At 53.1% G+C, this 12,687-nt stretch overlaps 1 protein-coding gene across 1 annotated transcript; it reads right to left on the bottom strand.

Annotated features, from left to right (window-relative positions):
* Nucleotides 1-676: 676 nt before the first annotated feature.
* On the bottom strand, nucleotides 677-11,701 carry CCNT1 (cyclin T1). The gene is made up of 9 exons (XM_066567789.1): nucleotides 11,517-11,701; nucleotides 9,899-9,980; nucleotides 9,537-9,665; nucleotides 8,733-8,793; nucleotides 7,324-7,386; nucleotides 6,444-6,489; nucleotides 3,463-3,626; nucleotides 3,059-3,129; nucleotides 677-2,350 (listed from the first exon to the last, which is right to left on the bottom strand). The coding sequence occupies exons 1-9, from the start codon at nucleotides 11,687-11,689 to the stop codon at nucleotides 980-982; spliced, it is 2,160 nt and encodes a 719-aa protein (XP_066423886.1). The 5' UTR covers nucleotides 11,690-11,701; the 3' UTR covers nucleotides 677-979.
* Nucleotides 11,702-12,687: the final 986 nt, after the last annotated feature.

Genomic DNA, 12,687 nt, shown 5'->3' with positions numbered 1-12,687 from the left:
GGAAAGGAAGCAAGGGATGGGCCTGCCCAGAGCCTGCAATCTGAGAACTGGTCCCAAAACTGGACCAAATCGGTCCCCAAATCCTTGGAGGGGGTTTAGAAGCAACAATTCCTCCTAAAAACGAGCTGGACATGGAACAAGAGTTTCCCAAAAGCATCCAGAGACCACCCATTTATTGAAGGTCAGAAAAGTCAAGTCTAAAAAAGAAAGGAAATAGGGCTTTTTTCCCAAATATTCAACCCAAACCCTGGCAGGTCCCCTGGCCCTGGGCTGAGGTTTCAGGAGGAGCTGTTCCAGCTCAGCTGGGAACAGCCATGTGCCAATTGATTCCCTGAAGAGCTGCCCCGGGCATGGTGCCTACAGGACCAGCCTGGCACTTTCTCATCCCAGATCCCACTGGGAACTCTGCCCCCAGGGTTTCCAGAGGAAATCCAGGGATCTGCAGGAAGGGAGCAAGGCGTGGAGACAGGATCTCGAACCAGAACAGGTGCAGGGGCAAGGAAACACAACCCATGGGAGGGAAAACAGCTCCCGTCACCTGGGATTCCCTCAGCCCCCCACATCCCTCCATCCCCCAATAAACTCAACACCAATGCCTCAAATGGAACCTCCCCAAAAGTCCCCCTGGGCTCTGCCACAGCCCCTCGAAATTAAACGGAACCAAACCACTGAGATATAAGTTAATGCTTAAATTATTTGTAAAACATCTTAAATTTTCTGTGACATATTTTAAATATCCCCCATGTTCCCCAGATGGGGGGGTCAAAGCCCAACACTAACTGGGAGCCTATGGGGGAAAGGGAGGAATAGAGAAAGGGTTCCTTATCCTTTCACAGCTTTTAACAACTAAATATCAATAATAAAAGTTATATTATAATAAAATAAGTTCTTCGTGAGGCAGTGGAGATCAAAAAGCCCTTAGAAAAGCCCCGCGGGTTTGGGCTCGGGCTCTGGACTCAGTAGTAAAAAGGGGGAGGGGTTATTTGGGGAGGGGAGGCAGCGGAGGGGGCGGTTCCGAGGGCAGAGGGGGCGGTCGGGGCTTGTCCGTGTTGCTGGCAGCTCTGGAGCCGCTGGAAGCCCGGGGGTTCAGGAGCTCGTACGAGTGGAATTCGAAGGCTGGGGGCTGGGTGGGCTGCATGCCCTGAGCGCTCAGCAGCGAGTGCAGCATGTTCACCGTGTCCTGATAGTCACTGGCCTGGCTGACGTTGTGCCCGTTGGCCCCCGAAGGCCCCTTGTCCGATTTGTGAGCGCCCCGAGCTTTGCTGGGCTGCGATAAATCCGAGCTGTGCCCGGGCAGATGGGCAGCCCCGGGCAGGTGAGCGTATGGGAACGGCACTCCGGGCCCTTTGGAGACTTTGCCCACCTTGGGCTGGTGCTCGTGGGCCATGGCCGGGGGCTCCTCGGGCAGGGGTCTTTTGCGGGTGGGGGCGAGAGGCCCGTAGCCCTTGTGGGGGGCGGCGGCAGCGCCGGCTTGGGCGCCGTGTTTGGAGTCCCCCGGGCGTTTGGCCGCGGTGCTGGGGCCGGCGCCGAGCTGGGCGTGCAAGTGTTTGTGCGAGTGGTGGTTGTGGTGGTGGTGGTGGTGGTTGGATGAGTGGCCCTTGTGCTTCTCTTTGTACTCCCTGCTCTTCCCGCTGCTGCTCTCATCTGCAGAGCTGTGTCTGTCTCCGGGAGCCGGCACCTTGAGCCGCATCTTGATATCCTCCTGCTTGGAGGGGATCGGCCTCTCCCCGCCTCCCGCCACCGCTGGGATCCTCATCTTGAGAGCTTTGTCACCCTTGTCGGTGCCGGGTGGGTTCTCCTGCCCCGTGCTGGGGATTTTCAGGACGATTGGGGAGGGGTTGCTGTCCTGCTGCCCTTCCCTCTCCCTCTGCTGCTGCACCAGGAGGTTTTGAGCGGCGTAGGCGTATTGGGAGCGCACGTTTGCCTCCATGTTCTCCAGCTGCCGCTTCTGCGCCGCCAATTCCTCAGCGTGCTTGGCCCGGTATTCCTTGAGGGACACCTTGGCTGAGGGTGCATTCTTGGTGCTCTGCTTGGGGTAGGCAGCACCATCCTGCTGCTGGTGCTCAGTGCCTGATGTGCCCTCGTTAGTCCTGTGGATGTCCAGCTTGGCCGGGGGGTGCCAATGATCCGCCTGCGAGGGATCAGCAGAGCTCGGCTCCCCGGGGGAATCGGCCGAGGCCGGGAGCGCCGGCCCCGCTCCGGCCGTGGAGGAGGTGGACATGCTCATGAGCCCGGCAATGTTCATGTCCGAGCTGTTGTTCCTGGAGATCATGTTGAGGATTGTCTGCTCTGACAGGTTCTCGTCGTCGCCGTGGTCGTCGGTTTTGGATTTCCTGGCTGCTTGAGAGGCCTGGAATTAAACAAATCAGCGGGTGTTTACTTGGGGGGTTGCTGGAGTTGGTGTAATCCAAGCAGCTCACCAGGACAGTGCAAGGTCTTCTTTACAGACAGATCCACTTTGTTCCCATCCCTCCTTGTGGAAAAATTCCCAACCCCTGGAAGCAGGGCTGCTAATGCAGCTGGAAAACCAAAGTTCTGTACAAGTTAATTCAAAACAGGTGAATTCAAGCACCACGAGCATCACCCACAGCATCCAAATTCCACACACAATTTCTGTACAAGTTAATTCACAAGAGATGAACTCGAGCACCACGAGCATCACCCACAGCATCCAAATTCCACACACAATTTCTGTACCAGTTAATTCAAAACAGGTGAATTCAAGCACCATGAGCATCACCCACAGCATCCAAATTCCACACACAATTTCTGTACCAGTTAATTCAAAACAGGTGAATTCAAGCACCACGAGCATCACCCACAGCATCCAAATTCCACACACAATTTCTGTACAAGTTAATTCAAAACAGGTGAATTCAAGCACCACGAGCATCACCCACAGCATCCAAATTCCACACACAATTTCTGTACAAGTTAATTCACAAGAGATGAACTCGAGCACCACGAGCATCACCCACAGCATCCAAATTCCACACACAACTCCCTCCCTTGCTGTCCTGCATGGTGATGAATCCCAGCCTGTGGCCAAGGTTCTTACCCGCCAGTTCCGGATCCGTTTCAGCCGGCTGGGAGTTTTCTCAAGGATTTGCAGGAATTCATGAGTCAGTTCTGCAGAGGAGACACAAACCCAAGCAGGAGGGTCAGAACAGCCCCAGTCCAGCAGGACAACCCCCTCATCTGAGAGATGGAGCTACTGGTGGGATGGAGCTGTGACAGGAGGGACAATCTGACAATCTGACCCATTCAAACTCATTTCTCTGTGGTGCTGCTGCCCTGGAAAACCTCAGCAAGCCCTGAACTCCTGGAGCCCGTGAGGTGATGTTGGAACCATCAGACCCTCCAAGGACCAACGATGCCAAAATCATTTTTTAAGAGCCTTTTGCAGGGAAAAAAAAAAAAAAAAAACCAAAAAAAACCAAAACACCTCTCTCCCAAACTTACCATCTAAGAGCTCCAGAGTTACAGTGCCATCAACGTACTCCCACCAGTGCTTCCCGTCCGTGGAGACTGGGATCTCCCAGTTGGACCACTTACAGGCCAGGTGGATACAGACGCAGGCCACAACGGGAGGGGTGTACTGCAGGCTGAAGGTGGTCAGGTGCAGGCTGACATCACCAGGAGAGAAAACAAAAATCCATCAACTCCCACGTCTGAGCTGAAGATCCACGCGGGATACTGGGGGGATGTGGCCCTCTGGAGCACCCCAGAAGGACCCTCAGGCACCACAGGCAGCTCCATCCTGCTCCAGCACAGCTTGTTCGGCCTTGATTTGTTACAGGGAGTTTGGGTTCTCTTTCTCTCCATCAGTTTTTTGTAGAGGTGATTTGGGAGCTTTTCTGAGAGGGGAAAATGACTGGGGATCTGCCCAGCCCCACCTGTGATCTGAGGAGAAACTCATCCTTGTTTTGCCACAGGAAATTTGGGATCTCCTCCATCAATTTCCCTGTTTATCCCTCTTTTGATGCAGGAAATTTGGGATCTCCTCCACCAATTTCCCTGTCTATCCCTCTTTTGATGCAGGAAATTTGGGATCTCCTCCACCAATTTCCCTGTCTATCCCTCTCTTGATGCAGGAAATTTGGGATTCCCATCCAAGGGGGAAAAAAATCACTGAGGACCAGCCCCACCTCTACTTGTGATAAGAAATTTATCTGGTTTTTTGCTCATCCCTGTTTTGCTACAGGGAGTTTGGGTTCTCTTTCTCTCCATCAGTTTTTTGTAGAGGTGATTTGGGAGCTTTTCTGAGAGGGTAAAATGACTGGGAATCTGCCCAACCCCACCTGTGCTCTGAGGAGAAACTCATCCTTGTTTTGCTACAGGAAATTTGGGATCTCCTCCAAAAGAAAGAAAATCAGTGCTGAGGTCACTCAACCAACCTCTGCTCTGAGGAGAAACTCATCCTTGTTTTGCTACAGGAAATTTGGGATCTCCTCCACCAATTTCCCTGTTTATCCCTCTTTTCATGCAGGAAATTTGGGATTCCCCTCCAAGGGGGGAAAAAAATCACTGGGCACCAGCCCCACCTCTGCTCATGAAGAAAAATTTGTCTGGTTTTTTTGCTCATCCCCATTTTGCTTCAGGAAAGTTGGGATTTCCTCCATCTCTGTTCATTCTTGCTTTGCTACAGAAAGATTTGGGATCTCCTCCACCGGTTTCCTTGTTCATCCCTGTTTTGATAGGGAAAATTTGGGATCTCCAAGGACAAAAGTCAGTCTTGGGGTCACCTGCCAGCCCCACCTCTGTTCTGGGGACAAAACTTCCAAGCACAACTCCCAGATGGCATCCAAGATGCCCTTTTCAGCTTTAGGAAGGGTCTGGTTCTTCCCAAAAGATTTTTAGGAATACACTTTATGCTCAAGAGAACCTGAGCCAGTTAATCTATAAAATATTTTCATTAATAAATTGATTTTCCACGTGGCCATGAGTACTGGGAGTGTGTGGGCAGCACCAAGAACAGGAGAACTGAGGGATTATGAGGATCCTGCAGGGACACCAGAGCTTAAGGAAACACAGAAACCAAGTCTTGAGTGTGGCATTTGCCCACTCCTGAATAGGGATTCTGCCACTGAGCCCCCACATGGCACCATCTCCTCAGCACCTTTTTCATCAGTGAAAAGTGGGGAGGTTGAAGTTTGGCATCTACAACCAAAAAAATCCTCAATTTCATGGCTACTGGGTTTATGCAGAGAAATTCAGAACCTTGGGAGAGCAAATTCAAGGACAATAAAAAGCCTCAACCCTGCCAGAATGAAACCAAAGGGAACACAAGGATTAATTAAATTAAAGTTCATGCCAGAACTGCTCTCTCAGGCAAAACCAAAGCTCTTCTTCACACTTTCTGCCTGGATTTCCCTCAATTACAGCCTTAACTCCTAATCCCATGGCTTTGAAATTCTGGCTGTGGGGATAAACCAGGTTTTAGGGCTGTGTTTACCCAAATATCAGCACCAGCACCTTCCTGAGGCCTGAAATCCACAGGGTGCCCTTTGGAGCACAAAAAAAAAACCTTCAACAAACACTGAAGGTGAGCAGGAAACACCTCCCAGGCGGAAAAAGGGAAATCACGTGCCCAGACATTCCCAGACACAGCTTGGAGGCATCTCCAGCCCTGCAGCTTCACCTGTGTTGGCATCTAAACCACTTTTCCCTGAGTAATTTCCTAAAAATTCAGCGTTTTTCACGTCTGTTTGTCTGTTCCAAACATGAACTCCGTGATTTGCCTGAAGTTGATAATCCAGGAAATTAAATTTAGAAATAATCCCAATAAAAGTGCTGGCATCAGGCTGGCAGTGAAAATTCAGGGACAGAAGAAAGTAGAGGAAGAATCTGGGGCTGATTTTCATTTTCAGGGAAAATTGAAGGACAAAACAAGCAGAACTAAGAACTTAGGGCTGATTTTCATTTCCAGGGAAAATTTAGGGACAAAACAACCCAAATGAAGAACCTGGGACTGATTTTTCTTTCCAGGGAAAACTTAGGGGCAAAACAACCCATACAAACAAAACTTGGGGTTGATTTTTTCTTCATTTATGCCCCAAACCACCTATTTTTTTTTGAGGAACTTTGAATATTCATGGACAACTTCCACAGCACCTTGTTGAAAACTCTTCAAGACCCAGAAATAAGCAAGAAAATATTTATATATTTATTTCCCCTCCACCTTTCTGGTTTGTTTGGGTTTTTTTTTTTTTTTCAAACTTTCACAACTAAATTCCTATTAAATAAGCAGTGAAGCTCCTGAGTATCCCATCTGCCTTATTTTCCAGATTATTTTACCCAGCAGCTGGCAGGAAAAAAAGGCTGGAACCCTTTCTTAAGGCTCTTCCTGTGGGATTCCCAGCTGCTCCCAGGCTGAGCGATGCCACTGGAGCCACAAGCAGAAGATAAATGATCAAGCAATTATAAAATTATAAAATAATAACCTGTTTGTAGCCATGAAATAGGAAGTTTGTGCCAAGTCCTTGCTGGCTGCAAGAAAAAAGGAAAAAATAAGAACAATCAGGGTGTTATTTGCATATTTTTCATGGTTTTTTTAGTGCAAGAACCATGGGCCACCCACAGATTGACCAGGCCACAGCCACAAGGAGTTGGGGAATTGCTGCTCACTGAGAGCTTTGTGTGGTTCAGAAGGGCCTAAAAACCATCTAAAATGCCTGAACCATCTGAAAATGCCTTTGTTTTGAGAATCAGAGGGATGGATCAGCTCTCCTGGGAGGAAAAGCTGGGAGAATTGGGAATTTTCAGCCTGGAGAAGGCTCTGGGGTGACCCTGTTGGTGCCTTTCAGGTTCCAAGAGAGCTGAAGTGGGGCTCTGGAGTGGCAGGAATGGTTTTTCACTTGGAAAAGGGGAGAATAAAATGGGATATTGGAAAGAAATCCCTCCCTGTGAGGGATCCCTTTGAGAATCAGAGGGATGGATCAGCTCTCCCTGGGAGGAAAATCTGGGAGAATTGGGATTATTCAGCCTGGAGAAGGCTCTGGGGTGACCCACTTGGTGCCTTTCAGGTTCCAAGAGAGCTGAAGTGGGACTCTGGGGTGGCAGGAATGGTTTTTCACTTGGAAAAGGTGAGACTAAGATGGGATATTGGGAAGAAATCCCTCCCTGTGAGGCTGGGGAGGCCCTGATTGTCCAGAGAAGCTGTGGCTGCCCCATCCCTAGAAGTGTCCAAGGCCAGCTTGGAACAACTTGGACAAGTGGAAATTGTCCTTGCCCTCCCAACCCAACCCATTCCAGGCTTCTGGGAAGCTCTGGATCAATCCCAGCTGGATATTTCCCCATATTTTCCTCCCAATTCCCTCTCACCTCGGACAAGCTGGGTGCACTTCACCACATGGGTGTGAGGATGGTCAATGGTGATCTCAAACCCTGAAAGGACACAGACAAAGAACCATCAGAACCAGCAGCACAGCCCTGGATTTGTGTTTTCCTGCACCCCTTCCCTCCTACAGCCCTGCAGGAATAGAGGAGCCCATTTTTTCCTGTATCCAGAAGCCTCAAGTTTGTCCAGCTACAAACTCAGAAGGTCCCTGCTGCTGCCAGACCTCCCAGCTTCTGAAAGGCCTCACTGGAAACAAAACAACTATTAAAGGTTTTAAAAATAGCAAGACAAAAGCCTCTTGAAGCAGCTGGGAGGAAGGCAAAGACAATGGCATCTGCTCCAAGGGATTTCTCTCACCCAAAAAGCTGAGAGGAAGCAGATTGTTTTCCCTTTGAATGGGCCTAAAGCATTGAGGACAACTGAGTTTAATCCTGGCTCCTGCTTCCTCCTCACTTTGGGAATTCTGTTTGAAAGAGGGAAAAAAAAATAAAGAATTCCAATTGGTCCATGTGCACAGCAGATCTGCAGAATGTTCTGGGAGAATTGGGGTGTTTAAAAAGGCCCCTGGAGAACTGAGAGGCTGCAGAATTGGGCTGGGTTTAGCCACAGGCTTGTGGCTCACAGCACCTCTGCCCCCACTGAAGGAGGGACACGGAGTCTGCTCTGAATCCAGTCAGGAATAACAAATCCTGCTCTTTTGGAGGGAAAATCTACCTAAAAACTGCCTCTGAAACAGAACATTTGTTAGTGAACACAACTTTGAACAGAACATTAGATAAAGAAACAGGGCACCAGCTCCACCAGCCACAGCCCTACGTGGAGACTCCCAAAAATACCCAGAAACTCCTCCTGGTTTGTTGAGCTCTGGGGATTTCCCCCTATTTCATTATTTGATCAAAATATTCACTTCTAACCCATTTTTTTAAGACATCTCTCAGTACAAACTGCTTCCTGCAACAGAACTGGAGTATTATGGTCTGGAATTGGATCTTTAAGGTCCCCTCAAACCCAAACCATTCCATCATTCTATAATTCTTTTTTAAGACATTTCTCAGTACAAACTGCTTCCTGCAACAGAACTGGAGTATTATGGCCTGGAATTGGATCTTTAAGGTCCCCTCAAACCCAAACCATTCCATCATTCTATAATTGAGCTGGAAAGCACAACCCAGGACAAAAAAAAAAATCGATGTTTCAAACAGCACAAAATCCTGATTTTTTTAGGGGAAAAAAAAAAAAAACACCACCAGTGACAAACCACACTTAAATCTCTCAGCAATGAGCCTGGCACAGGTTACACCTGCAAAATGGATGTTAAAAACAGGGTTTGTTGTGTGCACTCTGTGGAATTCTCCTGGCTCTGGGGTTCGTCCGGCCGCTCCGAGGAACTTACCCAGGGTCTGTAGGATTATGCTCTCTAGAATGACCAGGTCTTGGGCTTGTTGCAGGTAAGCCTGGGGTTGAGAGGACAGGCAGGTTACTCATGGAGAGGCACTCTGATCAAGCCTGCACATTCCTAACACCCTTCTCTCCAAGGCAAAAATGGGAATTTCCCTGCACGGGGGAAATGGCAGAGATTCCCTGCAAGCGTTCGAGGCCAGGCTGGATGGAGCTCAGAGCAAGATGGAAAATGTCCCTGCTGGTGGCAGGTGGGTGGAATGGGATGGGATTTAAGGTCCTTGCAACCCAAAACTTCTGGAGATTCTAAGAAAGAGGGATCAGAGTGTTTGGGGGGCTCTGGGTGCTGGTCCCCCACAGGAGCAGTGCAGGAATCACCTGCTTTTCCTGCTTGTTTTTAAATTTTCTGGAAATTTCCCTGGAAAAAGCTGCCCCTTCCAGCAGGACTCACTGCTCAGCTCCAGCTAAAAGGGGCTGTCTGGAGAGATGAGGGATCAGCAACGTTTTTAACCCACTGAGACAGGAGCTGGCACAAACTTCTGCCCCAGTGGAGCTCCTCTGCAGCACTCCAGGGACACTGGCACACAGCACACCTGGATCCAGGTGTGCAGCAGAGCAGAAAAAAGCTTTGCACAGATGGGGGAAGCCCAAATCTCTCTGCAGCAGGAGAGGTTGGATGGAGAAGCTGCCCCTGAGCACCTCAGGAGGGTGGAGGAGCAGCAGGAGGCACAAGATTCCAATGCCATTCCCACTCCTCCAGCTGTCCCAGCACATCCCAAGCCTTCCTCTCCACACTCACCTCACTCTTGGTGTCCAGCAGAGGCTCCTGGGGGTGCAGACAGGCATGTGCCACCTTGATGACGTGCTCCAGCTTCCGAGGCTGCTCCTCCACCTTGGCTGCCAGGAAAAGAGCTGCTGGCACCACTGACTGTGGAGGAAAATGCTCTGTTTGCTTAAAAAGCCACTAACAATTCAAAATTCAAAGAAATCAACCAGGTGGAATCTCAATATTCCTTCAGAGAATGAAGGCTGTTCACGCCTGGCCACCACCAGGAGGGACAAAAGGGTCCCTCTGCCTTCCCAAAACTCCTCCCAAGGTGGGTTCCCCTCCCCAGGAGTGGATTTGGGGGTTCCCAGCACCCCCCAGATCCCAGCACTCACATTCCTGTGGAACTGGGTGAAGGACTGCACCATGTAGAAGCGATGCATGTACACGATGGCTGTGTTGATGGTGAGCTGGGAGCTGGGAATGGGGTTAAGGAAAAACACAGAAACCCCCAGAACCCTCAAACAGGCCCAGGGGAGCCCCTGGAACAAACCCCACACACCACCAGCAGCAGGATGGGACAGGCTCCCCTCACTCCCAGGGCACTTCCCTGCATCCCAACACAGCTCTCCTGAACCCCAAAACGGGCTCAGTGCTCCCCATAACCAAGCCTTCTTAACACCCCCAGGAGAGCTCTCCCTGCTCCCAAAACGGGGTCTCCTTGATCCCAAACAGGCACAGCTCTCCCTGCTCCCAAAATCCTTTTCAGGATTTGCTTTGTCCTAAAATAAGCTCAGCTTTCCCAGGCCCTTGTGGACTGAGCTTTCACAACACCTCAGTACAGCTTTTCCTACTCCTCTAACCGGATTTCCTCAATCCCAAAACGGGCTCAGCACTCCCCATAACCAAGCTGAGCCTTCCCAACACTCCAGGAGAGCTCTCCCTGCTCCCAAAACGGGGTCTCCTCAATCCCAAACAGGCACAGCTCTCCCTGCTCCCAAAATCCCTTTTAGGATTTGCTTTGTCCTAAAATAAGTTCAGCTTTCCCAGGCCCTTGTGGGCTGAGCTTTCACAACATCCCAGTACAATTTTTCCCACTCCTCTAACCGGATTTCCTCAATCCCAAAACGGGCTCAGCGCTCCCCACAACCAAGTTTCCAAAACTGCAGGAGAGCTCTCCCTGCTCCCAAAATCCTTTTTAGGACTTGCTTTGTCCTCAAATAAGTTCAGCTTTCCCAGGCACTCGTGGGCTGAGCTTTCACAACACTTCAGGACAGCTTTTCCCATTCCTCCAACCGGATTACCTCAATCCCAAAACGGGCTCGGCTCTCCCCACTCCCAGGCCGGGCCTTCCCGAGTCACCAGCACAGCTTTCCCTGCTCCTGAAACGGGATTTCCGCGACCTCCAAAGGGGCTCGGCTGTCCCTGCTCCCGCCCTGGCCGTGTCCTCCCTTCCCCGCTCCCGAAATCTCCTCGATCCCAAACCGGGCCCGGCACACCCGGGCCGTGCCCGCCGCTCCCTTCCAAGCCTGCCCAAACCTCTCCAACACGCCAGCACAGCTTTCCCTGCGCCCCAAACGCGATCTCCCGAGCCAAAACCGGGAAAAGCGGCTTTGCCCGCCCCGAGAGCCGCCCGGGCCTTCCCGACACCGCAGCACCGAGCCGGGGCCGGGTTCTCCTCGATCCCCACAACACTCAGCTCTCCCCACATACTCTCCCGGCTCTCCCCGTACCGACTCCCGGCTCTCCCCTCACTCCCTCCCGGTTCTCCCCTCGTCCCGGTTCTCCCCCCCCCCGAGAGCCGCCGGGGCCTTCCTGACACCCCAGCACCGAGCCGGGGCCGGGCTCTCCTCGACCCCCACAACACTCAGCTCTCCCCGCACGCCCTCCCCGCTCTCCCGGTACCGACTCCCGGCTCTCTCCTCACTCCCTCCCGGCTCTCCTCCGTCCCGGCTCTCCCCGCCCCGCCCCGCTCCCACCCGCGGCCTAGCGCGGCCTAGCGCGGCCGGATACACGTTGAGGCGCTGCCCCATGTCCTGCAGCAGGTTAGCCGCCTGCTGCCGGTACGAGAGCTCCTTATCGGGGTCCAAGCCGGCGCGGCGGGATGGGCTCCGCTCCAGCTGCTCGCGGCTGAAGTACCAGCGCCGCCCGGGCCCGGCGCCGCCGCCGCCCGCCGAGGCCTCCATGGCGGCTCTGCGCCCGCGCGGGGGACGCGGCGTGCGCACGCAGCGCGGCGGCGTGATGACGTCAAGCGTCGGGTGGGCGGCCGCGGGGGGGAGCCGTTGGTGGCGCGAGCGTTCCAAAGCAGGGAGGGACGTCAGGGGGCGGGGACTAAGAGAGACCACGCCCCCCTCAGAGAGAGGCCACGCCCCGCAGGCTGAGGGGCCGCCCGCGCTTCCCCTCACGCCGTGAGGGTCTCCAGTTTCGGGGGGGGGGGGTCTTGCAACACTCCCGCACCTCGGAACGGTCCCCGTGGCCCCACCACCGGTTTCTCAGCTCCCCCTTCTACGCTTTGACACCAGAGGGATCTGGTGTGGCACTCCAACCCGAGACCCCCGCCTCACCGGGAGCTCAGTGTACCCCTCCGGTATGTTTCCCCCGTACTCCGGGAGCAGCGGGATCCCCCCACCCCTCCAAGATCCGGTTTTACCGGGGTCCCGCAGCCTCAAGACGTATCCTGTGCCCCCACAACCAACTTTTCACCCCCTTTCTCTTACCGAGAAGCCCGCGCTTCCCCTCACACCGTGAGGGGCTCCGGTTTCGGAGGGTCCCGCAACACTTCCCGCACCTCGGGGCGGTCCCCGTGGCCCCACCGGCGGCTTCTCAGCTCCCTCTTCTACGCACTGACACCCGAGGACCCCCGGGATACCGGTGTGGCACTCCAGCCCGAGACCCCCGCCTCACCGGGAGCTCAGTGTACCCCTCCGGTATGTTTCCCCCGTACTCCGGGAGCAGCGGGATCCCCCCCACCCCTCCAAGATCCGGTTTTACCGGGGTCCCGCAGCCTCCAGACGTTGCCTGTACCGCTCCAACCGACTTTTCACCCCGTTTCCCTTACCGGGACACCTCCCGCTCTGACTGTATCTCGCTTCGGGACCCCTCCTCACCGGCTCCCGGTATTTTCCCCCCCTGGGATCCCGAGCCCCCCTCCCAACCGGTAGCCCCGTACGCCCCCCTGCCCCAC

This window comes from Molothrus aeneus, chromosome 30 (genome assembly GCF_037042795.1).
Source record: "Molothrus aeneus isolate 106 chromosome 30, BPBGC_Maene_1.0, whole genome shotgun sequence".
In the NCBI taxonomy this organism is placed as follows: domain Eukaryota; kingdom Metazoa; phylum Chordata; class Aves; order Passeriformes; family Icteridae; genus Molothrus; species Molothrus aeneus.
This window is presented reverse-complemented; position numbering and strand designations above follow the sequence as displayed.

What these genes read in the sequence shown, in the direction of transcription:
- CCNT1 (XM_066567789.1), bottom strand. Translation starts at nt 11,689, where the DNA reads ATGGAGGCCTCGGCGGGCGGCGGCGGCGCCGGGCCCGGGCGGCGCTGG. An exon ending in TCACCCAGTTCCACAGGAAT is followed by an intron (nt 9,666 to 9,898) that starts GTGAGTGCTGGG and finishes TTTCCTCCACAG; the next exon opens with TCAGTGGTGCCAGCAGCTCT. An exon ending in GTGCACCCAGCTTGTCCGAG is followed by an intron (nt 6,490 to 7,323) that starts GTGAGAGGGAAT and finishes TTTTTCTTGCAG; the next exon opens with CCAGCAAGGACTTGGCACAA.